Below are 27,910 nucleotides of genomic sequence, written 5' to 3'. Positions count from 1 at the left end.
ATGGAAATGGAAACAAATATACATATGTGGGAAGCTTGCGAAAGCTTCGTCCGCCGATTCAGTCAAACGGTGTCCGGCCGAAACGAAAGATCTCTGGCTATATACGCCCAGCAAAAACGAAATTTTAATTAGAATAGAACGTTTCATTTTAATTTAAATTGATTGCAACTAATTTAACATAACGAACCACCCACACGCCTAAATAACTTAATTTTCGACACAATCCTCAACTTAAACTAAGTGTAACAACCAAGAGCTTCCTGTAAAAGCCAATTTCTGTGCAGAAGAAAACGAAAGGAAACATAAGAAATTTAATTGTAAATGAACTGCTCCACATACCAACGAAATTCGACTTATTCTGTGCGGCGCGGAAAAAAATTAACGTATTGACGTCATTGCGAAATTCGAGAAATTACACTGGAAGAAAGAATGCTAAACAAACAATTGCCGCAGTAGCAGAAGTAAATAAACTGTACGAGTATAGACCTATTACAAAACATAGTCTTCGGCCTCGTTGTGTGAGAGGAGTGTGGAGTGAGTGAAGCTGGTAAACAATAATTTTGGTTCATGTTAATTACGCCGAGGCAAATGCCAAACTTTGGTCTACGTTTGCGCAAGGATTTGAATGTTAATGGTGCGTATACGTGATCTTCATTGAATCAGCAAGGGGGCTGGCAGGCAAAGAACTATACATTTGTGGGGACAGCGGAGGCTGTACGTACGTACATGCGGTACGACTCATCCATCGTTTGGCAACATGTGTCATCAAATTGAAAAATGTCTGAAAATATACATACTTAAAGAGCAAAAACTTTCATCTTTCGTCTCTGGTCCGATGTCTCTCTAGTGGATCTGGTGTGGGCGCCCACCAGAAACCAAGGCAAGGCAAGGCGAAGCCCGTGTGATGTCACCATGGCGTGTGTCGACCCCAAAAACACTTTATTAACACGCTGGACATTGGGGCAACAATTTTTAATTTAATTAAATGCAACATCGGCGTTCCATATAGATCCATTTCCCCCCCACTAAAAAACTTAAACCACTTATCCAGAATTTATGGCGTTATGAATTGGTTTTGGAAAAACAAATCAAATTCCAATAAATCTCAGGAGAGTTGCCAACACACATTTTTCTATATATATATTGAATATATATATAGACTGATCGGTGGCCTTGATAAAGATGATCATCCATATGAACTGAGGGCGATCAGTCGGTCGGTCGTTCGTATCTCTGCTTTATAGTAATTGTATATATAGATGCTTTTGTTTTAATCTTTCGAACGGATGTTTGCACAATGCAAAGAATTTTTGCTCTAGTTGCTAATAGTAGGCTGGCTACTGCAGTGTGGCTGGTGTGTGTGTGTGTGTGTGCGGAGGGGGGCAAACTACCATGAAATATGTACATTTTTATTGCGTGTAAAGAGCTCTCTTGGGTTTCCTAAAAAACACATGTGTTTTTTTTGTTGGGCGCGCCACATGACGGCATTTGGGAGTAGTTTATTTAGTAAACCCCCCACCACACCCCCACACAAAAACAATTCACATCATAAGCTAGTTCTCCCGAACCATTACAATGGATACTCTCGTATTTCATTTTCATTTCATTTCATTCATGTGTGGACTGATGGCCTCTCCCAGAAAACTGAAAGAAAAAGCCCTGCTGCCATGGAAATCAATAAAGGGGGGCGCGAAAACTTGTTGATTAGTTGCATGCCACACAAAAAACAAAGGGAATGAGGCAAACGAAGAAAGAAAAGAGCTTAGAAGTTAGTGGCTAAATAGAAGCCAAAGAAAGGCAAAAAAAAAAATGACACAGCAAGAATATTGCACCCCAGCGAACCGAAGCCTTTACGGAACCCTTTCTAATGGTTGTGTTATTCTGTTTCTATTTCCAGATAAACCCTGAATGAGATTCAGGCGAATCTATCAATGACCAGGTGAAGTAAATATAGCAAAGACTTTCGGCAGGGTCGGACCACACACCGCATATGCAGCACTTATAGAAAAAAAAATAATAATTTAAAACAAAACAAAACAAAAAAAACAAACGACGGCTACATTTTTGTATACGAAAGATACATCAAAAATGGCTGAAAATCAAACAAAAACGACCTCTAGCAAAGGATTCAATGAGAAGAGATTGAACGCACCACAGATCCTCAAGCCCCACAATGCTGGGGCTGCAGGTGGCGTGCGTAGCAGAACAGACCCCCAAGGCAGGGCCCAAGCGAGCTTCCAGGAAGACTGGCAGACGCTGGTCGTCGGCAAAAATAAATTGAAACGCAAAAAGAAGCTGAGCACATCCCTGACGTCCGTTGGGGATACAGTCAATCAGGAGAAACGCACCCGCATCGAGGGTATCCATTTGCAGTGTCGCGGCAAATTGCGCGCCAGGGATACAAACACTTTTGAGGATGCCTCAAAAGTACAAAATGCAGCTACCAAGAGCTGCGCCAAGGTGGAGCGTCCACCGGTGATCATTGGGGGCGTAACCACAACCAATGTGCAGACGGCACCGCCGCAGCGTATAAAGCGCAAGCTGCAGGAGAATCTGGATACCATACAGAAGCTGAATGCACTCACCGAGCAGCTACGCTTGGAGGTGAACGAGCTAAAGTCCAGCCTGATCACCGAACGCGGTGCGGTGCGTGCCCTAAGGTTAGTTGTCGATAATTATCGATGCTTTATCGATCGATTAACGATCCTCCTTTTTTTGTTTAGGGCCCAAAACGATGCCGATAGCCGCAAATGGAAGAACGATGTTAAGAAACTTCAGCATACGCTGGACGTAACAAAAAAGTGTACTGGTTCAAAGAAACCCAACGAATTGGCCACCATCGAGGCCACCAATGCCAGCAGCACCGGCACCAGCACTAGCACACACGTGACGACGGCCGATGGCCTCATCAACTATGAAATTCAAAGACTGACAAACGAAATTGCCGTGCTAAAAGAAGCAAACAAAATGAAGGAGGAAAAGTCCCAGGTAAGTGGCCAAATCACACAGATCACCCAAATCTGTCGCCCCATGTTCTTGTTGCATGCATCGTTGTTGCTGTTGTTGTTGTTGTTGCTTCTCCTCTGCTGCTAGTGCTGCTACTGCTGCCGCCGCTTGGTTATGGCCCAGTTGTAGTTGTGGGTTAACAGCTCCCAGATGAATGCCGCACACGCCAGCCCCATGCCGATGAACCACAGCGAGAATACGGCGTGAAAGTGCTCTAGTTTAAGCACGACCGGATCATCGTTGCTGTTGTGCCGGCGATGCACTACCTTGGCACCCGACTGAATGAACGCCGTGTTCATAATGCGATCCCAATAACGCTCGAAGCCGAACTCATGCGAGCTACGGATGAGGCTGTTCAGGAAGCCCAAATACGGCGATCCATAGGGCACTATGTAGACGGCATGGAAGGGCACCAAGCAGCTGTCCATCAGGTGGAACACGGGCCGACCCAGCACCATATGCTGGCGATTGTTCACCTGAAAGCGGGCAATATGAAACTTCTCCAGATACGCAAACCGCTTATCGTTGTGCTCTATGTGTGTGTTGAGCATTCCGTCCGTCACCTGCATCATCTGCTGCCGTATCTTGGCCTCATGCTGGTGGCCCAAAGTCAGAAAGTGTTCAATGTGCTTAATGTGTCGCGGTCGTATCATAATGGGATAGGGGGACTCCGCCAAGGCACCCAGATCATCAATGTCTGGCAGCGAGGGCTGAAAGACCATCATGCTGGTGAGATTTCCCTTGAAGGCGCTGCAGATGAGCATGCCAAAGTACAGCCAAAAGATGAGGAATTGCCGCAGCGAGTGGCTCCGTGGAATATTCGTCAGTGGCATGGTCAGAGCACCAGCAAACAGCTGCATGGGCACTCCAGCAACACCGCCATTTGGCTGTCGATGAACCAAATAGCAAAACACATTCGCCAGCAGCACAGAGCTCAGGATGAGGGCCCACACCCAGCAGCTGAACGAACGGAAAATGTTCCAAAAGATGGGCGCAGTCTTTGCCTTTGGCACAATCACACACAGATCGTCCCGGGTGTGGGCCACGGTATTCTCCGCCAGCCTCTGGAACGTGTCGGGTGCAAGGAATCGTATATTCATGGCCATATCGACATACTCGTTGGCCACCTCCAGGAAGCAAATGTCCGAGCTGAGATTATAGTTGTAGGAAAAGGGACGCGTCACCATCATTGTGGCATTCAAGCGTTCGGCCACATAGGTGGCCATCAGGCCATCCGTTCCGACAATCATGCCTTTCGATCGGAATATGGCCCTAACATCGTCCTTGTAGATGCACACCCGCAGCGGCTTGCGCTGCATATTCGGTATGGTCTTGGGAAAGAGTTCACCGACAGTCGGCAGGCGATTCGTCTCATGGGATACGGTGATCAAATAGTTGTCCGTAAAGGGATTATAGCGATAGGCATGCAAGCGATCGTTGCGCCAGTAAACGATGACGATATTGAGCAGCCAAATCTTCCAGAACTGTCGAAAGCTGGCCCTCATCCAGGCATCCGACACTGTGTCCGCATCCCGTACCAGCAGAAAGACATGCGACAGATGCTTCGCTGCCGACTTCTTACGAATGAGCGACAGTTCCAGAGGCTGTGAGATGTTCGTGATGATCATTACCATGTACATCAGTATTCCATCATCCTTGACGGCCTCCAGCGGATGCAATTGGTTCCTGTCAACACGAGACATGAGCTGCGATTGCACTTTGGACTACACTATGTATATTGAGGCCTACCTCAATGATATGTAGGATATATCACACTTGGTTACCTCCCGCAGTATCTGTCCGGTGTGCTGATGCGATGTCTCGTTCTCAAAGTACACAAACAGCACCTTAATGCGGGCCCTGCACAAGATTTTGCTCACCTCCAGCATTAAATTCGAGTTCATCTTGAGGTTCAACGGTATTCGAGTCTCACTAGTGCCGTCAACCGAATGGCATAGCCATGCAACGAGCAGGAGGTGCTTCAGCCACTGGACATTGGACATTGCAATGCAAACTGTTGGCTGGGACACGATGGCACCTTTGTTTTTATAGACCACACCAATTTCAATATGGCAATTTCGTTAATGCGCTGTCTCTATCAGCGGTAGGGACGTTAAGCAAATATTGTTTTGAGTGGCGTAGTATCCTGTGTTTTACGGGATACCCTGTGCCAAAGTTGGAAGGTTTAAAATGGATGTCCATGTGGGTTTTAGAGGAGTATCTATAGAAGGTAGAGTGTCACCTATAAGGCTATCAAGTTCTAATTCGTCTTAGCTATACTTTACGTACTATTAAACCCTGTTTAAAGATTTCGAAATATTTTTGTCGCGGCGCACATGCCTACAGTTTCTATTTTCTTATGAATTCAGAAAGATTTGTGAAGAAATAAAACCAGAATTCGTTGAAAATGATACTCACGCATCTTACAGCAGCGCCCATCGGTTGTTTTACCTTTAGCATATCCAAAGGGCCTCATAGTAAATCCCATATTTCTTGCTTCGCCTGCAAGGGTATTTAAAGCTTCGCGTATACCCTAGATAACATCTTTTTCCAGTTATTTCCGATGTGTATACGTGTATATGTGTGTTTCTGTGTCTCGTTTGGTTAATGGATGCCGCGCAACCTAATCGCAAAGTGTAAACTAACAGCATGGATTGGCTTGCTTTTTAATCCCCGTCCCCCCTGCCGTGTGGTGGGGTGGGGGTGGGGGTGTTGCTCCATTGATTAGTGGAACGCTCATATGTATGATATGACAATTTCTTGCAGATTATTGGGCAGGCTGATAGACTCAAGGCTGCCGATATGCGGCAATTGAAGAATGCATATGAAAACCGATTGACTCAGATACAAAAATCAGCCAAAATTGAAATAACACGTTTGGTAAGTTGTGCGTACACACACTCCACGCCAAAGAGTAGACACAACCACAAAACATACGAGAGAAGCGGTTCAGGCAACTTTTCATATTTCACATTGGAACTTTATATACATATCTACATACATATTTACGTACATATATCTAAATTTAAATTTATTTTACTTGCAGCTAGAGGAAATCAAAACCAAAGAACGTAATATAGGACAACTGAAAAAGGATTTGTTGACATTGCAGGGCCCACAGGGCCCTATAAAAAAAAGGACCTCAAATGAAGCCAAAATGTCAACGACGATGAAACACAAAACGAACGAAACGAGCCAAAAGCCAAAGAAACCAACAACGATCACAACTACAGCAACAACATTAACAACTTCAACAATATCTAAAGCAACAAAAGCTAAAAACGAACCAGATACAGATACAAATCCCATACACCAGGCTCAAGTTACACCTGAGGTAAGTCTGTCTGACTGTATCTTGTGGGGGGCGCGGGATTGTATTGGGGTTGGAGTGGGACTCTGATTCGGATTCGGGTTCGGGTTCGTATTCGGTGGGGGGCTGTGCGGCAGCACTTGAACTTGTGCCGCCAGCATTTTCGAGACTTGGGTTAAATGTTAAGAGCTCTCTTGCAGATACGTATCTCTGCAGCTACAGATGTACATAGCTGTATATATTTTGTACATGCAAATACCCTTCTTTGGGGGTACTATGATATTTGTGGAAAGATCGTAAAATATGTGTTGTATATTATGGAAGGGGAGAATCTACTCTCTGTGTATGCATAGTTATATTTTCTGTGTAGAAATATCTCTTGTAGGAATCGGCAGGATCGAGGCACTACGCATATAGCTTTCACTTAAACAACCGAGAGAACAATTACTCATAAGGAACTCATAGATAATCGATAAAATTTCTCTACTTTTATAACAATCGATAATTATCTATTACTAAAATATAATCAGGCCTGCAATAATCAATTCTTAAGTGTATCTAAATCTTCGGTCTGTGCCTGCAGTCTCTCCTTCTGGTTACCTGTTTTGCTGGCGTTTCTCCAGCTCCGTCTGAACGAGTATCTCTGTATCTGTCTCGGGATCTGCATCTGTATCTCTCCTGTCCTGTCGTCGTCTGCTGCGGTTATGCACTATTGGCATGATCTATGATATAATTTTGCGTTAGTTATGAGAATGGCAAAGACAACAATCGCTTCGGCAGAAAGGAGACAGAGCAACAGACACAGCAGCAGCAGCAGCAACAGCAGCAGCAGCAGCAGCAGACAGCAGCAAAAAACCTGCTCTGCTGAAACGTGAGCAACTGCAGCAGAAATTGCAGCCGCGCACCAGCACCAGCAGCAGCGCAAGTGTTGCAAGTGGATCGCAGGCAATGCAGACACCAAAACGGACAAAAAACAGACATAGAGAGAGGAGATAGAGAGAGAGAGCACACAGGCCTAAGCAAGCCGGTTTTTGGTTTTATTTTTTTGCACGTCGTCACACTCGCACTCACACTCACTTTCTCTCACCTTATGGGGAGAGTGAGAAGAGAGCGCGCAGACGCAGCCAGCCGTTTGTCGCAGTCGAAGCCTGTGCAAAGGGTGTAGCGTAACAAGGTGAGGCGTAGCAGTGGAATGCTCACACAACCTGCGCTCTCCACTCTTCAAGCCCAGACAGCATCAGCGTTCCAGGCAGCGCATGTGCAAAGAGATAGAGAGTAGTGGCCTCACCTTCTGTTAAACCCACCCTGGCCTCTACCGCAGTGCGAGGCTTAGCTCTGCTCTGAGGTTCGGGCTCGCATGAATGGCCCAACAGATAGCGTCGTCCATCGATAGCCAGCCCCGGTACCGTCAGTTGATTTTCAGAGTACGCAGGCGTCGCAGGTGCGCAACGGTGCCCCATCCAATTCGTAGTATCACAATTCCACTTACAATTTGCGGCAAAGTCGGTGTCAAGTGTATACTGGGAAAAAGAAAGAAACAAAAAAGTGAATTACATTAACAAATCAAATGAAAAGAAATACTCGTACTCGCACTCGCACTCGGGACGGGCCAGGAGTGCACGCAGAGTTCAACGAGTGCCAGCATAATTAGGTGAAATTTGCTGTTAATTTGACGGAGGCACCTTTTGAAGAGCCGCTAATGAAAAGTAAACCAAAAGCATCAAAGTGCATTGTCTGTGTGTAACTATGCCAAAAATGAAGGAACCACAGACACAATAAAAAAAAATCAAAATACTAAAGAAAAGAAAAATACTTTTGTACAATAGTACCAACAAAAAAAAAAAAAAAACCACAACAAACAATCGGTTTCAGTTGTTGTTACTGCCATTTGGAATCGAATGGGGCAACAACAATCATCAGAAAAAAAAAAACTTATTTTACAGCCTAGCCGCCTGTCTTGTGTGTTGTCTTGTCTTTCTCTTTTGTATTGTTTAACGCACACACGAACCCATAATTTCACCGAATTTGCACTAAAAAGATTAGTGAAATATGCCAAAAACAAAAAAAAAAAACAATCAAAATTAATTGCCTTTCACACGGTCCCGACCGTCCACCCCTTTGCCATTTCCCCGAAAAGTTTCCGTTGGGCTGCCTTCGCTGCTGCATCGTTCCGTTCCAGTGATCGAATTCAATTTTACAGTTCATTAATCGCCGCCTGTACCGTAATTGTTTCCATCGGATTGGCCCAAAAGTAATCGAGAATCTATTATGGCAACATATTTGCCTCCATCCAGCCCCCATCTGCCATCTTGAGGGATCATCCAGCCATGACTTTTGATGTTTTGTTTTGGCTTTGCCTTTCCGCAGACAGATCACAGATCACAGTCTTTAATCCATGCTCAGATGTCAGCCCATGTGCAAGTTTTCTTTAGTTTTCTAAAACTAGCCATAATTTGCATACAGCAAAAGTGCAGCAGCAGCAGCAGAAGCAGCGGCAGCGGCAGCAATCGGGAAAACGATGTCATCTTGGCAACAAGAAACAGACGGGGTGGCATCAATAAATATACACACACACAGAAGAGAGTCTTTAAGGAAAGTGTGTGCTGAGTGGTGGAGTGGCTGGTGGCTCTGGGGAGTGCTATGCTGTGGTGTGCACACCACCAATTGGGGTCAGTGAAAAGCTTTTAAAATGTTAACGCTATTTTAAATACGATATGTGTCTATGTTGGCTGCAAAAATTTAGTCATCCTCCTCTTCCCCATCGCATCCATCGCCATGTCCAAACGACAGTAAAAGCGAAGCGACCAAAAAGATGATGATGATGATGATGTTGCTAAAACAAGACATACTCGTAGACGCCGGACGTTTCCAATATGCAAAGTAATCACAACGGCAAAGCACCACAAAAATAAAAAAAATCAAAGAAAAAAAGACAGACCCCACCAACAACTCATGAAAGGAAACAAAAAAGGGGTGTGTGTGAAATTTGTGGAAATGTGAACCATATGCAAATTGTATATCGTGTATATGTGTCTATAAATTTTGATGTGTTTTTTTTAGTGAAATTACCACGGTGAAAACTACTTTAAAACTTGACAAACTGTTTAGTTAATTGTTTTTGGTTTCTTCGCCTGAGAGAATCTACATAATGCATAAATATCTGTACACCTGACACAATGGATTACTACTACAACCGCCGAGATGTCAAGGTATGAACGACCAGCCCCTTGGACAAGGGTCTAAGGCAAAGTCGAAACAATGTTTCTTTTTTTTTTTATGATAGTTTAAACAATTTTTATTCCGAGAATTTCACAAGCAATTCCACAATTATTGCTCATACAGCGTGTTGTACATACGGAATGAGCTTTGAATTGAATGGAAAGTGATGGGGAAACATGATTAATGGCTATGGATTATAGAAATTATTTTGGGGGAAGAATCTGCGCAGAGAGTTTGATAATTTCTATGGCCTTACAGTTCTGTAACGCACATTAAATGAAATGTTGGCGAAATTTTCTATAGGCAACAACAACAACAATAAAATACGGATGAATAATCGTCTGTCTGTCTTTTGTGGTATCGCAGATCGAAAGGGAAAGGCCTCGGACGACTATCTTCCATGGTTGGGTTGCCTGCCCAAAGATTAATCCTCGGGGTTCGTTGTGCGATATCGATACAAATTAATGAGCATATGGTTTTTGGAGGGGAAAAACCCCCACATGTCAACAGAGTCCATTCAAATCCATTCATTAGTTCAATTATCGTATCCCCCCGAACGCTGTAGAGTGTAACGCTTGGCTGCAGAACCCGCCCGAAGACCACCCCGGGGGATTGCGCCACTCGGGGTGGGGCTGCCTACAGAGCAGAGCAGAGCAGGAGGAGCAGCAGCAGCAGCAAACTCTTGGGAAGTAGTGTCTTTCGATATATATACACAATATAATTCATTAGCGGCATATAAACTTTCGCTTTCGCAAGATCAAATCAAAGGCAATGTCTTTTGTGCAGACTGAAAAACCTGAATTACAATGCCAAATGCAAATACGAGGAAATTTTCTGTATATATGTATGTCTGTACATAAAGCATCGCGTCTCGATGCCTTTTGATGGCTGCTGGCTGCTGGCTGGGGCTGGTACGCGGGCCTACAGATTTTGTACTGTCGCTTGACACGTAATCGTGCACCGGACCAGGGAGTCGAACCCGGAACGTTGACGTCGCGACGTCGCGACGTTTGCTGCCTAAAAACTGCAGTCGCTCTGTGAGTTGCAGTCGCAGTCCGCAGTCACTGGAGATCGAAGTGAAACCTGTCCGTACCGAAAGGAAAATCATTTCACACAATCACAATCACTTGGCCCGCGGCTTGTGCAAACAGTCAGACAGACAGACAGAAAGACAGACATACAAACCCGACGGCAAAACATAAACACATAAACCTTATGCATACATTTGAGATGCATGTTTGTATACATACATACATACATATCTGGTTGTATATGGCTCAGCAGGTTGAGAGTTTGTCGACAGATTTACAAACAATCCATCCATCCATCCAGCCAGCCAGCCAGCCCGCGTTTGAAATCTACCTGGTGGCGCATCTTCTCCGCCGTCTCGCAACGTCTGCCTGGCGCTGCATTTAGCGCAATCTGAATATGCGAGTTGTGCGGAATTGTACCATCAATGGAGCCATCAAAATAATCCCCCATACCCAGCCACACACTCAGAAGTCAATGGGGGAGTGGAGCTAAAACTGATTGTTACAAAAAAAAATTGCTTAATCTGCCGAGCACGTTGATCAGGCAGTTCGTTAACATCAGTGTCCGTTACGTTACGCAAAAAAAAAAGTTCTTTTGGAATCGATTCAAGAAATTACCATAACTGTTAGCCAACAGTCGCCACGCAGAGTCGTCTCTCAGGCTATCTATCCTCTGGCACTCTCAGACATCAAACTGTTGATAATTTCCAATCAACCGGCGACGGCGACGACAACGACGACGATGGTGACGACGTGCAGGCATGCGACACCAACGCCAAACTCCATTTTCGGCCTCCTGTGCCCTGGGCCTCTGATTCAGTTCAGTATTCATATGTGCAGCTCCGGGGCTGTGTTGGGAAATTATACGATCGATCGCATACGATATACACATGTGTTTATATAATGGCGGTCATGAAAATAAGTCTGATAAGATTTAACAACTGAAAGGTTCTTAAGTTAATTCTCGCTCGCTTTGTGTAAAGTAATTAAATAGCATTAAAAAATCATAACAATTGGATAGAACACGCGTCATACAGCAGCGCCCCTCGGTCGTTTGGGAGTAACAACCTTTGGATTGGTGTCGTTTGGAACACTTGATGCTGAATTCTACTCAAATAATTTTACAGTAGACTAATCAAAAGAAGATAAGACCCTTTTCGTTGCTATTCTTTTGATCGCAACTGTAAGCTGGGGTTGTTGGGCACTTTTATGGGGAGTCAGGGACCCAGTGAGGCAGAGACTCGATTGGTCATTGCACCGCTTGGGTTGTGCTCTTTAAATATACTTAAATACATACATACATATGTATGTAGTTACCACTCATATATATATTTTGTTTTGGTTTGGGCTGAACCCTACCCTCGTTTCACAATTGATTAATGATTTCTCTACACATGTTCAATGAGCCGCTGCCCTGCTGCCCCACACACAGAAATTAGCATAATGCATGGCAGCATTATGCGTATAATAATAAGCAAAGCCACAGCAAAGAGCGGCCAAGCCGCACCATTATATTATATGGATGTTACATAAAAAATTGAAATTGACATGAAAGTAAGACATATAACAGGGCGTTGCTTGATTGGAAAGTGATTTAAAGTTATGTGTGGGGGGCATAAGGCAGGGGGAGTTTGAGTTTTGAGTGGCATTTAAGTGGGCTAATTAGCTGACAATCAGCTAAAGGGAAACGAGGCATCGTGACCATGAAAATTCGTGATGGAAGAAGACAAACACAAGCACAGATGCAATTGTTTTAAATGTTTAAATGTGCGTTGGAATTCGTGAGGGTTTTAGGAGGCACGACCAGGCAATCCTTGGGCCCAAAAACTTTTGATAACAATACAAGCCATAAAAATGACTCAAAACCTATTTGACTCTTTGATCTTTCCAAAAAGCAATGGGTGGGGGGAGGGGGGATGTCATTGAACCTGAAGCGAGCCTCTGGAACCCAGCGCTTATTGTTCGAAAAGTAACCGTGTGGCTGTCTGTCTATCAGTAACTTGTGATGAATTGGCTCTTTTTTTTTAGCAATGCTCTGCTTTTGTGTGGCAAGAAATCAAGTCATAACTGTTAACTGTTGGCCCCTCTCTAGACTCTTTACACCACACACACACACACATGTGTAGAGCCACAAAAGCGGGTTCTATGCCATGCCCCAAGCAACCAGAAAAGACATTCATTCGATTTGAAGACCGCAGCGTAGAAATGTACAACGCAGAGAGTTAAAGATATAAAAGACAGCAGAGAACAGAGCAGAACAAATTCTTTTGTTGTTAATTGCCATTCTGGGGCAGTGGCAGGGCAATGCAGGGAGAAAACTAATGAAGGGAATGAAACTAAGGCACGACATTTTCTCATTCGTTTTTCTTTTCTTTTTTCCACACACACACACAGATAACACAACTCAAGAACATTGAGCTAATCAACAATACGAAAAATGCGCATAAATCAACGCTCGAGATGCGCACAACATTGAAGAGCAACAACAGCCAGAAGGAGCTGCAGCAGCAGCAGATTGAAGATGGAGCCACCACATGGATGACAACGCTGCTAAATGGCCATGCCACAGCCAAGACAAAGGTGAGTCCATGGAGCAAACCCATTGAACCCACTTTTGATTTTATTTGTTTTCTTTCCTGACACTTAGGACAACAATTCGGACACGGATTCGGCACTCTCATCGGCACCGCCTTCGATTAGTCCACAGCCGCCTTCAAGTGGCTCCGACAGCGGTGTCATCTGGCAGACTGTAAGTGCAATGCCAAAACACACCCCTAGCAAACAGGTGCACTCAGGCACTCATTTCCACCCTCAACATTTTCTATGCTTGCAGCTGCAGGATCTGGACAAACTGCAGAAGGAAGCGGAAATGTATCACAAGGAGAACGAACGTCTGCAAGCCGAAGTGCAGCTGATGAAACAGGAGCTGGAGAGCGCCGAAAAGGCAGCCATCAGCCACACGCATATCAATGAGCTGATGCAGCGCATCAAGGAGCTTGAGGAGCAGCAAATGCACAACAGCGACGAGTCCAACGAGCTGCGCGAACAGAATGAACTTCTCGAGTTTCGCATACTCGAACTAGAGGATGATAGCGATAAGGTAACGCTACGAGTACCAGTTCCAGTACGAGTAGTTGAGCTGCAAACAGAAACGCTCAAAAGCCAGTTTTGTGCCACTCAACGAGCGTCTCTGAGCGTAGTTTTTCTTGGTTTTATGAATGAATTGTGTCAGAGTCAGAGTCAGAGAGCTAGAGCTTCGCTTCGTTTCGTTTCGTTTCGGATTGAATTGAGCGGATCAGCTTTTGGCCAGCTTTTTTGGTCTTCGTGTGGAACAATGGGCGCCAGTTTTGTTTTGGCAGCTGGCAGAGAGCGCGCGAGTGCGAGTGCGAGTGCGAGCGCGGAAATTGTTGTATTCGATTAACAATCAGCCCAAGACAAGCCAAGCCAAGCCAGCAATCCAATCTTTTCTCTGTTGTTTTTCCAAGCAATTTGAAAATTGTCTTAGTGGAGCAGCAGTGCAGTGGAGTCCAGTTAATGGCCAATCTCATTATTATTTTTGTATTATAAAATACGAGTATTCAGCCAATTGCTGGAGTATTTGCGGTTAAACTTTCCAATTGTTAGTGTGACTTAACCATTGATTGAATGAATGATTGACTACACACAGACAGACAGACAGTAAGACAGACTCTGACCAACTATGGTTTGGTCTTTGCTGCTCCATCGAGGGGTTACTTCATCCTAAGAGTTGTTTTAACCAAAAACAGTATCAAGTGTGCTTAAATATGTTTTGCTTATAAGGCGCCAGAGACGAGAGGCCCTAACCATCTACGATTTGCATTCAATTTTGTGTCTATTACTCATATATAGGGGCCGAAGCTAAGCCTTTGTGTGACCCACGCCTTAAACCCAAATGTACACAGTAAATGTTAGTTGTAAGGGTATGTTGGAGTTGCTTGGGTGAATGCTACAAAATATAACAGATATGGGAATAATTGTAAGCAGTAGAAAGATACATATATACAAATATTGGAATTCGTTGTATGTTATCTGAAAAGTTAATTACAAAGTTAGTAACAACTACTTGAAGGCTACCCTTAAGACACAAATTATAGCCACAATATTTTGCACTGCCTATGGTAAAATCTTTCACAATCATAAGTCTATAAATCCCCAACAAGCAGACGTAAAATTCTAGTGTTTAGTACAGAAAGTAATGAACAAATCAAAGGAAGAACCCTCCTAATAAGAAACATCCCTCCTCATTATTTAATAATTCTAATTTATAAGTATTAATTCATAATCATAATAATATTATAATAATAATTAATAATTATTAAATAATATTTTAATAATTTAATAATTATTAATTTTATGTATAACTAATTTATTTGTTATTTAGATTACACTAGTCAACACGATTTTTCCTCAAGGAACAAAACGAACTTTTTCTTAAAGATTTGGGGCTTAGAAATGGTTTGATGATATCCATTCCATTCCAAGATAGGGAGGGTATAGCACAGGTCGCATCTGCTTGCTGCGTTTCGTTGCTTTGGTTTTGATACCTTTTTGATTTTTAGAGCCGAACGCACCAAACAGTTTTCAGCTCTTCAGCTCTTCGGTCTTTCAGTTCGAAGCTAGCTGGGCTGCAAAGTCGTTCAGCTTGAAAATCAAATTCATTCGCTTAATTGCAACAACCGAAAAGTAATTATTTATAAAAGAAGCAAAGTGAAATTAGCAGAGGCAGAAGAGGAGCTGAGCGGAGCGGAGAGCAGAGCAGTGTGTGGTGCTGCAGTGCTTCGTGAAGCGAAGCTGTGCAAATAAACTGTTATAGAGAGAGATTAGACAAAATCTAATACGTGTGTATTCCCCTTTTGGCCATTCCACAGATGGACGGCAGCACCTGCGAGGGTCACTGTCAGCGTTTGCAGCATCTGCTGGAGGAATCCGCACAGCACTTGGCGGACAGGGACAAACGCTGCTTGCAACAGTTGCTGCAATGTGTCCAGCAATTGGATCTAGATGCCATGATGCCGTCAGCCGAACAGGTGTGTAGCAAGCTGGGGCCACTATGTCAGTTCACGAACTACCAAGTCCCAGCCAAGCCAAGCCCCAGGGATATGCCATATATTTATTTTACAAATTTATTAATACACACACTTGAACTCGATACACAAAAAAATAAGTTAAATTTTTCGGTATTCGGTTTCTCGACAGACCAAAGCAGATCAGCGTCTGCGGCACACACAGAGCCACCAGCGCATTGTGGCCACCGTTCAGCCGTATAGCAATTGCTGTGCCCCGCCCAGTGCACCGCCAACGCCCAGCAAGCGATCGTCGATCGTCGCCTGGCAGAGCAGCAGCCTCAGCGAAAGCGGCGTCTTCGTCGAGTGCGATCTGTCCACATCCACCGCAGTCTACCAGCATCCGCATTTGCAGTACTACCAGGAGCGACTGGACCAACTGGAGCGCAAGCTACTGGTCTACGAGAGTGCCGGCGAGACGCAGGCACAGCACTAGTCCCAGCGACTGCAGCGAGAGGTGCTGCTGGAGAAGGAGGCGCGAGAGCTGAGCGATCGAGTGCGACAGCTGGTGGAGGAGAACGCCCAGTTGGAGGAGGCCAAGTGTGAGTTCGAGGAGGCGGAGAACGACACGCGGTTGCATTTGCAGCGCAACGAGGTGGAACTGGAGATTACACGGCAGCGGAACGTGGAGCTAGAGTTCAGCAAGGACGCGTTGGGGGCCAAGTACAAGGACTGCCGCGCCGAGTGCCTGATACTGAGAGAGGATTTGGGTGCGGCGGAGACGCAATTGGAGCATCTGCACGAGGAGCGTCAGCGAACGAAGCGACAGTTGGAGGCACTGCGTCGATCTCTGCCACTGCTGTTGATCTGTCGCCTGTTGGCTCTGGCCAAAATGGGCAACGACATGTCCACCGATAGTCCCAGTGCCCGGCTCTACTCCGGACAGTCCGGACAGTCTGCTGATGCCGATGCCGAGCCCGAGAACACACTCAGCCAGGGCGAGAGTCCACGGCACAGCTGTGACGCGCGGGAGGTGAGCTTCCTGCGGGAAGAGGTCAAGGAGCTGCGCAGCCAGCTAAAGGATCTCGATGCACGCCACTACGAGGCCATGGAGTCGGCCGACTCGCACTGGGCCGAACAGGAGCAGGAGCACAAGGAGCGCGAGGAGGCGTTTCAGGCCAAGGAGGTGTCCCTCAAGCAGAAGATTGCCAAGCTGCAGGACTGCCTGCGCGAGGATTCGCGTGCGGCAGCGGAGAAGATCCAGCAGCTGGAGGAGACCGAACTGGGCCTGAAGACCTGCCTGGTGCGGCTGACCAAAGAGCATCGCGATCTGCTCGAGGACAATCGCGTGCTGCGCTCGCAAGTGGAGTGCCACAAGGCCCAGGAGCAGCTGGAGGCGGAGCAACAGATGGCCGTGGCCCTGGACACCGAGAAGCGACGCAGCCAGGCGCTGATCGATGACCTCAGTTTCGCCAAGAAGCTGCAGGCGAGCACCGAGGCCGAGCAGGAGGCCGAAGCGCTGCGCAGCCAAATGTACGATCTGCGCAAGAGCTTCATGCACATCGAGGTCACCAATGGGGAGCTCAAAGAGGAGGTGGGCACCCTGGAGAACAAGATCCGGCAGATGGAGTCGCAATTGAAGGAGTCCGAGGAGCGAGCCCGCTGCCTGGAGGATGAGCTGCGCACCAAGGATGAGCTGTGCCAGCGCATGGAGCGTGAAATTGGTGTCTTCCCGGAGGGCTTTAGTCTCGCCCACGAGCTCTACGACAGTCCGGCCAAGCGGGCCAAACGCGAGGAGATCAAGGATTTGCAGTCCGCAAGCCTGCAACTCGGCTGTGTCCTGCGCGACGTTGAGGTGGGTGAACAGCAGAGGAGTGCCACATGTGGATGAGACTGATAGTTTTTTCTTTTTCTCTTTTTTCTCTCTCTCTTTACAGCGGCAGAGCGAGGCAGATATTCCCACACACAAGGAGTTCCAGGTGATAGCATGCAGCGTGAAGCAGCTGGCGGACCAAATACTCGCTGCCAAGCGTCCGTCCGAGGTGAGTACCATGTATTCCAGCAACTCCAAAGAGACGCTCACTGCAGCGGATGAAGAAGCAGTGGCAGAAGGTGATGTGCGCGGTGTGGGTGGAGCAGCTGTGGGTCAATTGTCCAGCCCCAGGTCTGCCAAATCGCTGGCAGCACTACGCAGATATCGACGTTTGCATGCTGCTAAATCGAGCAAGACCAAGGATAGATTAGAGCAGATCAGCGAGGCTCTTGACAGTCCATTGCTTCCAGCTGGCACGGAGCTTCTCGGCGAGCCACCAGTGTCCATGGAGCTTCTCGGCGAGCCTCCTGTGTCCATGGAGACTCTCGGCGAGTTTCCTGCCGCCGTGGCGACTCTCGGCGAGTTTCCTGCCGCCGTGGCGACTCTCAGCGAGGTTCCAGCACTCAGCGCGGTTCCAGCACTCAACGTGGTTCCAGCACTCAACGAGGTTCCAGCACTCAACGAGGTTCCAGCACTCAACGAGGTTCCAGCACTCAGCGAGGTTCCAGCACTCAGCGAGGTTCCAGCACTTAACGAGGTTCCAGCACTCAGCGAGGTTCCAGCACTCAACGAGGTTCCAGCACTCAACGAGGTTCCAGCACTCAGCGAGGTTCCAGCACTCAACGAGGTTCCAGCACTCAACGAGGTTCCAGCACTTAACGAGGTTCCAGCACTCAGCGAGGTTCCAGCACTCAACGAGGTTCCAGCACTCAACGAGGTTCCAGCACTCAACGAGGTTCCTGGCCTAACCATGGAATCATTCTTCGAAGTCGCTGAGGACATGGAGCAGCCAGAGATGGAGCATGAGCAGCAACTCTTTTCGAGGCGACGCAAGCGGAACATGCTCAAACTGTTCACCTATAGCCGCATCTATCGCGGCCGAGTGCGCTACCGTGCGCTGCCGCGGAGTCTGTCGAGCAACAGCTTCTACTCGATGACTTCCCTTCACACCGTCCACTCGGATACATCGATGCTGTCCTTCCGTTCGCAGCATGCGAGTTTGGAGGCAGTGCCAACTGCCACAGCGTACCACGTGTCCATTGTCCAAACGGAGTCAATGCCCACCAGCGTCCAGGCGGTGCAGACCGAGCTCGAGACCTCAGAGTGTTACACTCAATGTGACCGTGTGGATGTGGAGCAGCGTCTGCTGCTGTTGCCGGAGCGGACGCGCCGTTTTGTGGAGATGCTGCAGTGCGAGGCGGAGGATGTGCCACGCTTCAGGGCCAGTCTGCTGCAATTGTGGGAGAGCAGCGAGTCCTTTCGCGAAAACATCGAACTGGTGCAGGATCTGTACTGGGCAGAGCTGCCGCCGCCCGTGGAAAGCTTGGAGGTATTTGCCAGTGCGATGGGAGCTGTGCGCGACTTGGCTGCCACCATGCAGCCGAAGTCTTCATTTACGCTGAAAAAGATCGAGCAGCGTTTCAACGAACGCGTGCTGCACTTGCACAGCGAGATGGCGAAGAAAACCGAGCCGGAAAATCCGGTCAAGGCGATGCAGCAAATGGGTCTGGTCTTCACACATGTTCCACGACCAAATCCATTATTCGAGCTATTGGGTATAGCTTGTAATCCGCCAATTCTTGCCAATATATGAATTTTGATTACAGAGCTGCTGTTTCGATTCGTTTGTCTATCGGTGCGGCTATCGATTCCATTCGTTTGTCATCGGTGCGGCTATCGTTGGGTGGGGTGGGGGTGGGGTGGCCTAGAGTTTACTTTCGTACAACTAACGAACAACAGCTTCGTTTCTGGTGCCACTTTTTACTGTACTAAATTCCAAATTTATTCCCACACTTGCTCGACATCATGAATAGCGACAGGGATCAGTTCTACGATTGCCAGAGCAGTGAAAACGAAGCAGAGGACTATGTGGTGGGCTATGCCTACGAGGTGGTTCATCAGCCATTCACTCGCTTTGCGGGTCCCATCGATAGGTGAGATGTCCTGGAGCGCGCCCTCAAGGCCACAGAGATTCTCTTCAAATTCTACTATGCTCGATGAATCGAATCGCTGAGGCTGCACCCTAACCCTAGCCGCTCTTTCTGCAATAAATAACCGACTGGCCAGTCATTTGTTGTTCCTTTCCGATCAGACCTGGCCTAGACTGTAGCTTCATGTGGGGCAGTGGGGCATAGCTTCGTTTTAGTTAATCTTTCCTCTGAGAGCAGGACACACACACACCCCACACACAGTTGATCATATTCCAAATTTTTCGCTTTGCTTTTCACTCCCTCACGATGCATAAGTGCACCACGAGCAAGTGGGCCTGTAAGGGTGCCAAGGAAACGGTGCCGGAATGCTTCTTCGACTGTAAGAGCGACACGGAGGGTGAGAATGATGCTGGGGCTGATGGCCAGGTGGTCAGCAATCGGCAGGATCCTGTCCAGCTGCGTGCCGTTTTGGAGCGTGCTCTGCACGCCACCCAGAAGCTGCTCAGTTGCTATGGTTCGTCCGTGGCACCCACCACTGTGCGTAGACTGCCGCCACGCGAGGTGCTGTACTATCCAGCCACGCTGGAGGTAAGAGCGACACGGAGTGTGCTGGGGTGTGCCGGGTCAGCAATCGGCAGGATCCTCCGCTGGCCGTTTTGGAGCGTGCTCTGCCCCCCCGGGCGGTGGCGTCCGTGGCACCCACCACTGTGCGTAGACTGCCGCCACGCGAGGTGCTGTACTATCCAGCCACGCTGGAGGTATCGGTGACCCTCAACACGGAGGAGACGTGCAGATGCCCCAAGCACTGCCAGTGCAGACTACGCGGCGGTCCGGTGAAACTCAAGCTGCCCATCGAGCTGAATCCCGAGAGCGGCCAAGTGAAGGTGAACGTCTTCCGGCCCACGCCTGGCATCAGTGATGGCCGTCAAGGTGGCGCTGGCGTGCCCGACGCTGCTGGCGACAGTTGCAAGTCCAAGAAGCGAAGGTCTTCCTCCTCCGTGCGCAAAGTGCGCTGGTCCAAGGAGGAGCCGCGAGCAGATGGCTAAGAAAGCAAAAGAAATCAAAATGTTGAACCTTTGTAGGAGAAAATTATGAAACGAATTGAATACATTTTTTCCACTGATCCATAGAGATTCTTCTTGTCTTTGAGCTTGAGAGTAGCTCCTGTTAGCGATAAATATATATTTTTATCCCTTTAACGACAAACAAAGCAATCGAGTGGGCTGGGAATTCCTTACAACCTGTCCCTGAGTTTCGTTTCGAGTCATTCTTTTAGTTTTCGTTGAGTAGGCAACACCCTAAACACAAATTTAAATTTTCATGTAAGTTTGGAATTTATTTGGATAAATCAGTTCGAACCGTTCCGGGGGGGAAAAGAAAAAAAAAAAAAAAAAAAAAAAAGAAAAGGGAGGGGGGGGGGGCCGACGGAGGCGAAAAGGGGGGGGGGGGGGGGGGGGGGGGGGGGGGGGGGGGGGGGGGGGGGGGGGGGGGGGGGGGGGCCAAAAAAAAAAAAAAAAAAAAAGGGGGGGGGGGGGGGGGGGGGGGGGGGGGGGGGGGGGGGGGGGGGGGGGGGGGGGGGGGGGGGGGGGGCGGGGGGGGGGGGGGACCCGCCACCAAAAAAAAAAAAAAAAAGAAAAAAGGGGGGAGAGGGGGGGGGCGGAAGGGGGCCGGCCGGGCGGCCACGAGAAAAAACCGGCGGGGGGGGGGGAGGAAGGAAGGGGGGGGGGGGGGGGGGGGGGGGGGGGGGGGGGGGGGGGCGGGGGGGGGGGGGGGGAGGGGCCGAGGGGGGGGGCCCCCCCCCCAAAAAAAAAAAAAAGGGGGGGGGGAAACAGCAGCAGCAGCAGCATCGACATCAGAGGCAGGCCTCCATTTGTGGTAGCAGATCCACCGGTCCGCAGAAATATCCCACAGGTAAATCCGCCGACGAAAAGTTCTTTGCTTGCGACTCCACTGCAGATCGAATGGTCAGCGAGAAGTACATGACCTGCGACTCGTGCGGCTCGTGTCAAACGGATAGCGAGGGCTTCTACGCCTACGATCCGGATCCCTCCTCCCTGGGCAGCTGTGGCGACACCACCTCTCGCGTGGTGACGCAATGTCGCTGCAAAACGCACACCTGCTGGTACGAGCAGGATTCGCGGGAGGTCATCTCGATAACAGCCATACCCTGTCCGAAACCCTGTGCCATGCCAGTGCCAGTGCCGGAACCGCTGCCACCTCCACCAGCACCAGAACCAGAGCCAGCAGCGCCTGTGGTTGTGCCGCCGCCGGTAGAACCATTCCCGCCCGTGCTGGAGGAGTACGAGACAGAGTCGGAGACGACTGAAACTGCAGTAATTTCAGAGACGGCATCTGTGGAGACCTTGACACCGGAAATAATGCCACCGGCACCGGCGCCCGCACCAAAGATTGAGGCGCCGCAGCCAGAGCCGGCGCCGGCAGTGCCCCAGGGAAAGCGCTACTATCTGGCACGGCCGCAGCACAAGGAGTTCTCCAATTGCTCGCCCTGCCGCTACGACCCCAGCCCCATTGTGGACGATGAGGGGAATGTGTTCTGTCCGGGCAACTGCGGCTGCTGCCAGTGCGCGTGGAAGCCGCGCAACTTCGAGGACAATGTGGAGCACACACAGGTGAAGGTGTGCCGCTGCATCACGCGCGGCACAATCTTCACCAGCTTCGCGGACAGGGAGACCTGCAGCACGACCTCATCGTTTGACTTGTGTCCGTGCCGCGAGAAGGCGGAGGCAAAGTTCCTCGAGCTGTACCACTGCGAGATGTGGTCAGAGCCGGAAATGATCCGAGGGCGGGAGGTGCAGCTGACGGAAATCAAGGAACTGCTCACACCCTATCCGCAGAGCAAACCCATCTCCAATAATGCGCAAAACGAAGAATAAAGTGTTCGCCAAACAATCCAAAGCCAAAGCAATCTAATCGGTCTCTTTTTTCTCTCTCTCCCCCGCCCGTTTCATCCGCAGATTACCCAGCTCTGACGTACTTGCAGGACGAATGCCGATGCCACAACAACAGCAACGCCCACTCCCGCCCCCAGGATATTCAGACCGACCAATCGTACCTACAAAAGCACCGACAGCAGTCACCAGTGAGCTGCCCATCAAGAGCAGGGGCAGCAGCCGACTGCAACAGGCCATCCCAAACGGAAACCTCGTATCTGCGCGACCACCAGAAGCCACAGTTCGAAGATGCCCTGGATAACGAGTCCGAGGGTACGCGCAGCAGCCAGAACTCGCAGACGGAACGATCCTACGTGAACGAAAGCTACAAACGCCAGCACGAGAAGCTCATGCAGGAGGCAACCTCACAGACCAATGTAATACCATGCGAGAGTCAGCAGGATAGGGAGGCAACAGTCTACTCGGCGGCAAGCAATCGGGGTCCACCACCATGTCCATGTCCATGCAGCTCGAAAGCCACAACAGCGGATTTCTATCGCACGCCCTGTGGCAGCAGCACAAGGAGCGCTGCTCACTCTTCGCGGCATACGTCCTGTGGCTGCAGTCTGCACAACTATTTGCCCAGATCAGAGATGGACAACCGGCCACCGTTTGCCAGTGATCCGCGGCCCATGACATTCCACGATTGCCTCTGTGGCGGCCAGCATCAGAGCAATTTGCCGCCCTGGGCCCCGAATCCGAATGCCCAGCATATAGCCCTCTCGAATGCGGATACCAACTGCAGCCTGCAGTGGGCAGCGAATAACGAGGAGGCACAGTCGTTCCAGAGCGCAGCCAACACCTGCTACACGCAGAATTCGAATGCACAGCACATTGCCATGCCGAATAACCAGGAGGATAACTCCTACCAGAGTGCAGCCAACACTTGCTACACGCAGAACTCATCCAAGGTCACGACATTTGCATCCCAAGGGCAGCATCCTTGCTCCAGTGCAACCAGCGGCTGTCCGATTACGAGCACCATCGATATATGCCCGTCGAAGGGTTCGTCCAAGGACTACAAGAGCGTCACCACGTGGGCCGATAAAACGGTGTCTGGCTCCACCAGTCCTTGTCCAGTCACAAGCACCGGGAATCTGTGCCCCTCGACAGCGCTGGCAGAGGCTGCATCATCCAGGGGCTTCAAGAGTGCCCTCACTTGCGGCACCAAATCGGATTCTTGTCCGGTTACGAGCATTGAGGAGCTGTGTGCATCGCAAGGTTTTGTGGATCCTTGCTCATCAAAGGGCATTGTGGAGCCTTGTTCATCGAAGACCGTTGCGGATCCTTGCTCATCAAAGACCATTGCGGATCCTTGCTCCTTGAAGTCTCTGGCAGATCCTTGTGCGTTGAAGTCTGTGCTAGATCTATGCTCATCGAAGGCCAATGCGGATCCTTGCTCATCGAAGGCCATTGCAGATCCTTGTTCATCGAAGGCCATTGCGGATCTTTGCTCAATGAAGTCTCTGGTAGATACTTGCGCATCGAAGGCTACGCCAGATCCTTGCTCATCCCGTGGCCATGTAGATCCCGGCCCATCGAAGCTCTGTTCCTGTGCATCGAAGGCCGTTTCGAATCCTTGCTTTCCAGATGCCAGCTCCATAAATACCATGGCACAACAAGCCACATGTGGCACCCAGATCAGCGTGCTGCCCGCGAGCAATTTGGATGCCGGCGGCTCGGATGTGACCAACCAGGAGGATATGACGACCTACACGAACTCCGGCCTCACACACGGCCTGCCATCGTCGTTTGGCTACGACGATCAGACCTCGGCCACCTCCCGCTCACGCTCCATTGTGAACAAGATCACCTGCCTGTGCTCCTCGGACCAAAAGTCGATCTACAACAATCGATTCGAGAAGGGGCCACGCGAAGAGGGCCACGTGCAGTACGGGGATGAGCTGTTGCTACAGAATAATTCCGATCATTGTAATATTTGTGAGGTATGTCCGCCGCCGCACGATCCCATGCAGTCGATTGGCAGCACTGAGCTGCGTGCAGCGCCCGCCAGGCCGCTGCAGATCAAGTGCGCCCAGTCCACGTGCACCTGCAGTGCGCTGCAGTGCAAGACCAAGGCCGCACTGAAGAGCCAATCGAAGAGCCAGTCCCACACCACCACCACCACCACCACCATCACGCAGATGAAGAGCTCCAAGCAAGTGTGCGCGGAGGAGCAGGATGTGTTTCGCGACTGCGCCTCCTTCAACTCCAACACAAAGTCCACCAAGTCGAAGAGCGGCCGCAGATTGTCCTACAAATCATCGCCAACGTGCTCCAGCCATCACACTCATAAGTCGCTGCCGATCATCACCAGCTGCTACAGCAACAAGGACCACAAGGATGGGGGGGTGGCTGAGCCGGCGGGTGTGTGCCCGTGCGGCATCTGTGGCATATCACAGAAGACCGACTCTGAGGAGCATTCCAAGGTTGAGACATCTGTCATGCAGCTGTGCATTTGCGGCCAGGACGCTAACGGGCAATCCGACGTCCCATCCATGGAGATGAAGAGCTGCTACGATCCGTCGTTGGATAAGCAGAGCGAGTCCGGTTTCTATCACTCGCCGGACACCTCGGCCTACACCGATTATACGGATCCGCCCTGCAAAGAGCTGGTGGTGGAGAGCCGCAAGGAGCGCATCATGGACATGGTGCAGCAGCTGAGCGATGCCGCCGACTGTGAATGCAACGAGGATCGTCCGGCCATGATACAGAATCTGTTTCGGGAGCTAACCCTCATGCTGCGCATGGAGGAGGAGCGCGCTGTGGCGCCGCAGGACGAGCTGAAGCCACCCAAGCCCACCTTCGAGGAGTGCTGCGCTGTGCAGCAGCAATGTGTCGCCCAGCCGCCGCACGAGCATGCCACACGAGGTGCAAAGGAACGGCGCCGCAACGAGTGCTTCGAAACGCTGGAAGATGCCGTGCGCAAGTGCTTCATGAAGCGGGAAGCCAGACAGCTGCCAGAGGTGGAAATCTACGGATTCGAGCAGGTCTCCGACTCGGATATGGACGATGCCTGCGAACTGTGGCTGCCACCAGCGGATTCAACAGAATTCAAGGATGCAGAGGGACAGGGCTGCGGCCACGACGAGGATTGCTACGAGTCGAATAGCAAACAATGTCTGCTCGAAAAGATGACAAAGCTAATGGGGGAGCCCGGCCCGGAGGAGTGTGGCATGTGTGAGGAGATATTGCAGCAAGTTGTCGAGCCCTGTGGCAGTTACGATCGCAATAAGTTCGATGGCAATTCCTATGCCAACTTGGAGTCATGCAAGAAGACGGAACCCCAATCCAACGAGACTAAGGTGATGCCTTCCAATTGCAAATTGGAGCAGGCACCAAAAGGGGTGGATATTTGTGCCTCTCAAGAGAAACCTGTGGCCCCACTAGATCATGGCAAGCCCAAAGATAACTGCTCCAAACAGGATATATGTGCAAAGATCGAGCCCTGTCCAACGAGCACGTCGGTATGTCCCCCCAGTCAAGTGCCCAGCGCCACCAACCACCCAGAGATCTGTGTGAAGGTTGAGAATTACAAGCAGACGGAGTCCTGTACCTCTGTGAATAAGGGCAAGAAGAACGACAGCAAGCAGCAGCTCTGTGGCGGAGATTTTGGCAATCTGCTGCCCGATGGAGCGCTCAGTCCAGAGGCACGTCAGCTGTGCGAGAAATTGCTGCGCCAGGCGCTGGTGGACTGCGGTGCATGTGATAAGCTGGCGCCATCTCAGTCGTGCCAGAGCTCAGAGGGAGCAGCAGCACCGAAAGGAGCAGGCCATTGCCAGTGCTGTCATTGTCGTGCGCTCAGAAGCGACAGCGAATGCAAAACAGTGTCCAAGACTCTGCGATCGGCCATGTGCGATCCGGCTTGTGAAATGGTAAGCCGCCCGCAGCCCATAGATCTTTGTCTTGATGCTTAAACTCTATTTTAGAAATACTTTATCGACTCGATGATTGTGGATTTGGAAGTCATGGACCATGTGCTGGCCAAAAACCAGGCACGGGCCAAGGTAAGCTGCAAACAAATGATTGTTGTTTTTTGTCGCATAGATTCTCTAACAATATTTTGTAGGATGTGAGAGCAAATTGTTCGGGCAATGCGCCGGGCAACAGCTACCCCGTGACCATCAGCACTGTCTCCAGCTTGGGCTGTTCCGCTCTCTACATCAGATGGGACGTGCAGGACTGTGCCGGCATTGCCGGTTATGAGGTGAGGCAATGCCCTTAATATTTAACACAAAAAACGTACCTAACTCCAGCTTTTACTCCACGCAGATTTACGTGGATGGAAATCTAAGGAATCGCCTTTACAGCTTCCGACACGACGCCGATGTGGTGGCCAATGTGGATGTAACCAAGGGACATCAGATTGTGTTGCGTGCCCAGGCCATAGGCCAGGAGTTTCCAGGCGATGATCTGCCAGTGGGCAACTGCAAAACGGTGGCGCGTAGCAGCCATCCGGAGATGGCTGTCGGCGCCAAGAGACCTTGGTCGCCCAGCATCTACTTCTATGATCCCAGCGTGGGCATCAAGCCGTCGTCAGGCGCGAGGCGAGCTAGTCAAACATAAATCAGATATCAAAATGGGTTTCGGGGAGCACCAATGGGAGAATCCCATCCCCGGCCACACGCATCAAACTTTTAGCTTGTACATATAGGATTTACTTGCATGAGAGATGTTTTGTTTTAGAGTTGTTTTGTTATGTACACCGCCCCACCCGCCCCCCACAAAAAGAATAAAGGGAGAGAGAGGAGAGAGTTGTGTAGCGCCTATTTGCGCTTAAGGAATTGAAGGATTGATTGGACTAGAATTGTATTTGTAGTGCTTTAAATAGTGCCTTAAATTATAATCGTATTTATTAAGCAGAAAGCGAGGGAGGGAGAGCATTGCATTGTACATGAATTGATAGAATTGATAATACCCTAAGATATAGGGCACCCCTTAGGGGGGCTCTTCACACGTTAGTTGACACAACACCAAAATCATTTTGAATAAAGAAAACCAAGAATCTCAATGTTAGAGATGCCAACAAATGAATCAAGTCTTTTAGAGCTGTCTGCGGATGCAGACAGAGGTGTGCTGCTGCACGATGCGTGATTGTTTAATTGAGAGCAGTATGTTGTGGAAAATGTTTTGAAGTTCCAACGTCATCGTGCCTGGAGAAAATGGAATTCGGTTTATGAACTCCTCAAAATATTAGTTTTAAAATCTCCAAATTATACAGTCAGAAAAATGTCGCAATCGATGGAGCAAAGTCCTCATCGCTTCAACGCTGGAGGCAGTGGAACAGGAGGCGATAACAGACAGGACGGTGGCCAAGACAATGATGGTAATAAGAATGAGAGCTGTGGAAAAGTTGAAGGTTGCCAATGGAGAGAAAAAAGAGAAAAGGACAAAAAGGAAAAAGAA

At 49.2% G+C, this 27,910-nt stretch overlaps 4 protein-coding genes across 4 annotated transcripts; 3 read left to right on the top strand and 1 right to left on the bottom strand.

The window, feature by feature from the left end:
* The first annotated feature begins 62 nt into the window (after positions 1–62).
* On the top strand, positions 63–19,216 carry LOC111073155 (myosin-13). Its single transcript, XM_041594949.1, is given in 12 exon segments — positions 63–634; positions 1,898–2,660; positions 2,724–2,988; positions 5,773–5,886; positions 6,053–6,340; positions 12,961–13,146; positions 13,214–13,315; positions 13,400–13,666; positions 15,456–15,614; positions 15,784–17,445; positions 17,528–18,016; positions 18,071–19,216. Coding segments are annotated over 11 exon segments (5,250 nt in total). The 5' UTR covers positions 63–634; positions 1,898–2,088.
* LOC111073192 lies at positions 3,099–4,997 on the bottom strand. Its single transcript, XM_022365401.2, has 2 exons — positions 4,756–4,997; positions 3,099–4,692 (listed from the first exon to the last, which is right to left on the bottom strand). The coding sequence occupies exons 1-2, from the start codon at positions 4,908–4,910 to the stop codon at positions 3,099–3,101; spliced, it is 1,749 nt and encodes a 582-aa protein (XP_022221093.2). The 5' UTR covers positions 4,911–4,997.
* A 583-nt stretch (positions 19,217–19,799) lies between the features above and the next one.
* On the top strand, positions 19,800–20,632 carry LOC111073200. Its single transcript, XM_041595109.1, has 2 exons — positions 19,800–20,141; positions 20,312–20,632. The coding sequence occupies exons 1-2, from the start codon at positions 19,860–19,862 to the stop codon at positions 20,597–20,599; spliced, it is 570 nt and encodes a 189-aa protein (XP_041451043.1). The 5' UTR covers positions 19,800–19,859; the 3' UTR covers positions 20,600–20,632.
* LOC121403777 lies at positions 20,619–27,534 on the top strand. The gene is made up of 7 exons (XM_041594948.1): positions 20,619–20,631; positions 20,830–20,839; positions 21,382–21,464; positions 22,529–26,379; positions 26,434–26,511; positions 26,574–26,711; positions 26,777–27,534. The coding sequence occupies exons 1-7, from the start codon at positions 20,619–20,621 to the stop codon at positions 27,068–27,070; spliced, it is 4,467 nt and encodes a 1,488-aa protein (XP_041450882.1). The 3' UTR covers positions 27,071–27,534.
* Positions 27,535–27,910: the final 376 nt, after the last annotated feature.

This window comes from Drosophila obscura, unplaced genomic scaffold, assembly GCF_018151105.1.
Source record: "Drosophila obscura isolate BZ-5 IFL unplaced genomic scaffold, ASM1815110v1 contig_4, whole genome shotgun sequence".
NCBI lineage: Eukaryota > Metazoa > Arthropoda > Insecta > Diptera > Drosophilidae > Drosophila > Drosophila obscura.
This window is presented reverse-complemented; position numbering and strand designations above follow the sequence as displayed.

Excerpts from the sequence above, each read along its gene's own strand:
- LOC111073192 (XM_022365401.2), bottom strand. The coding sequence starts at position 4,910 with ATGAACTCGAATTTAATGCTGGAGGTGAGCAAAATCTTGTGCAGGGCC. Across the intron at positions 4,693-4,755 it reads ATATCCTACATATCATTGAG|GAACCAATTGCATCCGCTGG; the intron begins GTAGGCCTCAAT and ends TCGTGTTGACAG.
- LOC111073200 (XM_041595109.1), top strand. The coding sequence starts at position 19,860 with ATGCATAAGTGCACCACGAGCAAGTGGGCCTGTAAGGGTGCCAAGGAA. Across the intron at positions 20,142-20,311 it reads ACTATCCAGCCACGCTGGAG|GTATCGGTGACCCTCAACAC; the intron begins GTAAGAGCGACA and ends GCCACGCTGGAG.
- LOC121403777 (XM_041594948.1), top strand. Across the intron at positions 26,380-26,433 it reads GCGATCCGGCTTGTGAAATG|AAATACTTTATCGACTCGAT; the intron begins GTAAGCCGCCCG and ends ACTCTATTTTAG. Across the intron at positions 26,712-26,776 it reads CCGGCATTGCCGGTTATGAG|ATTTACGTGGATGGAAATCT; the intron begins GTGAGGCAATGC and ends TACTCCACGCAG.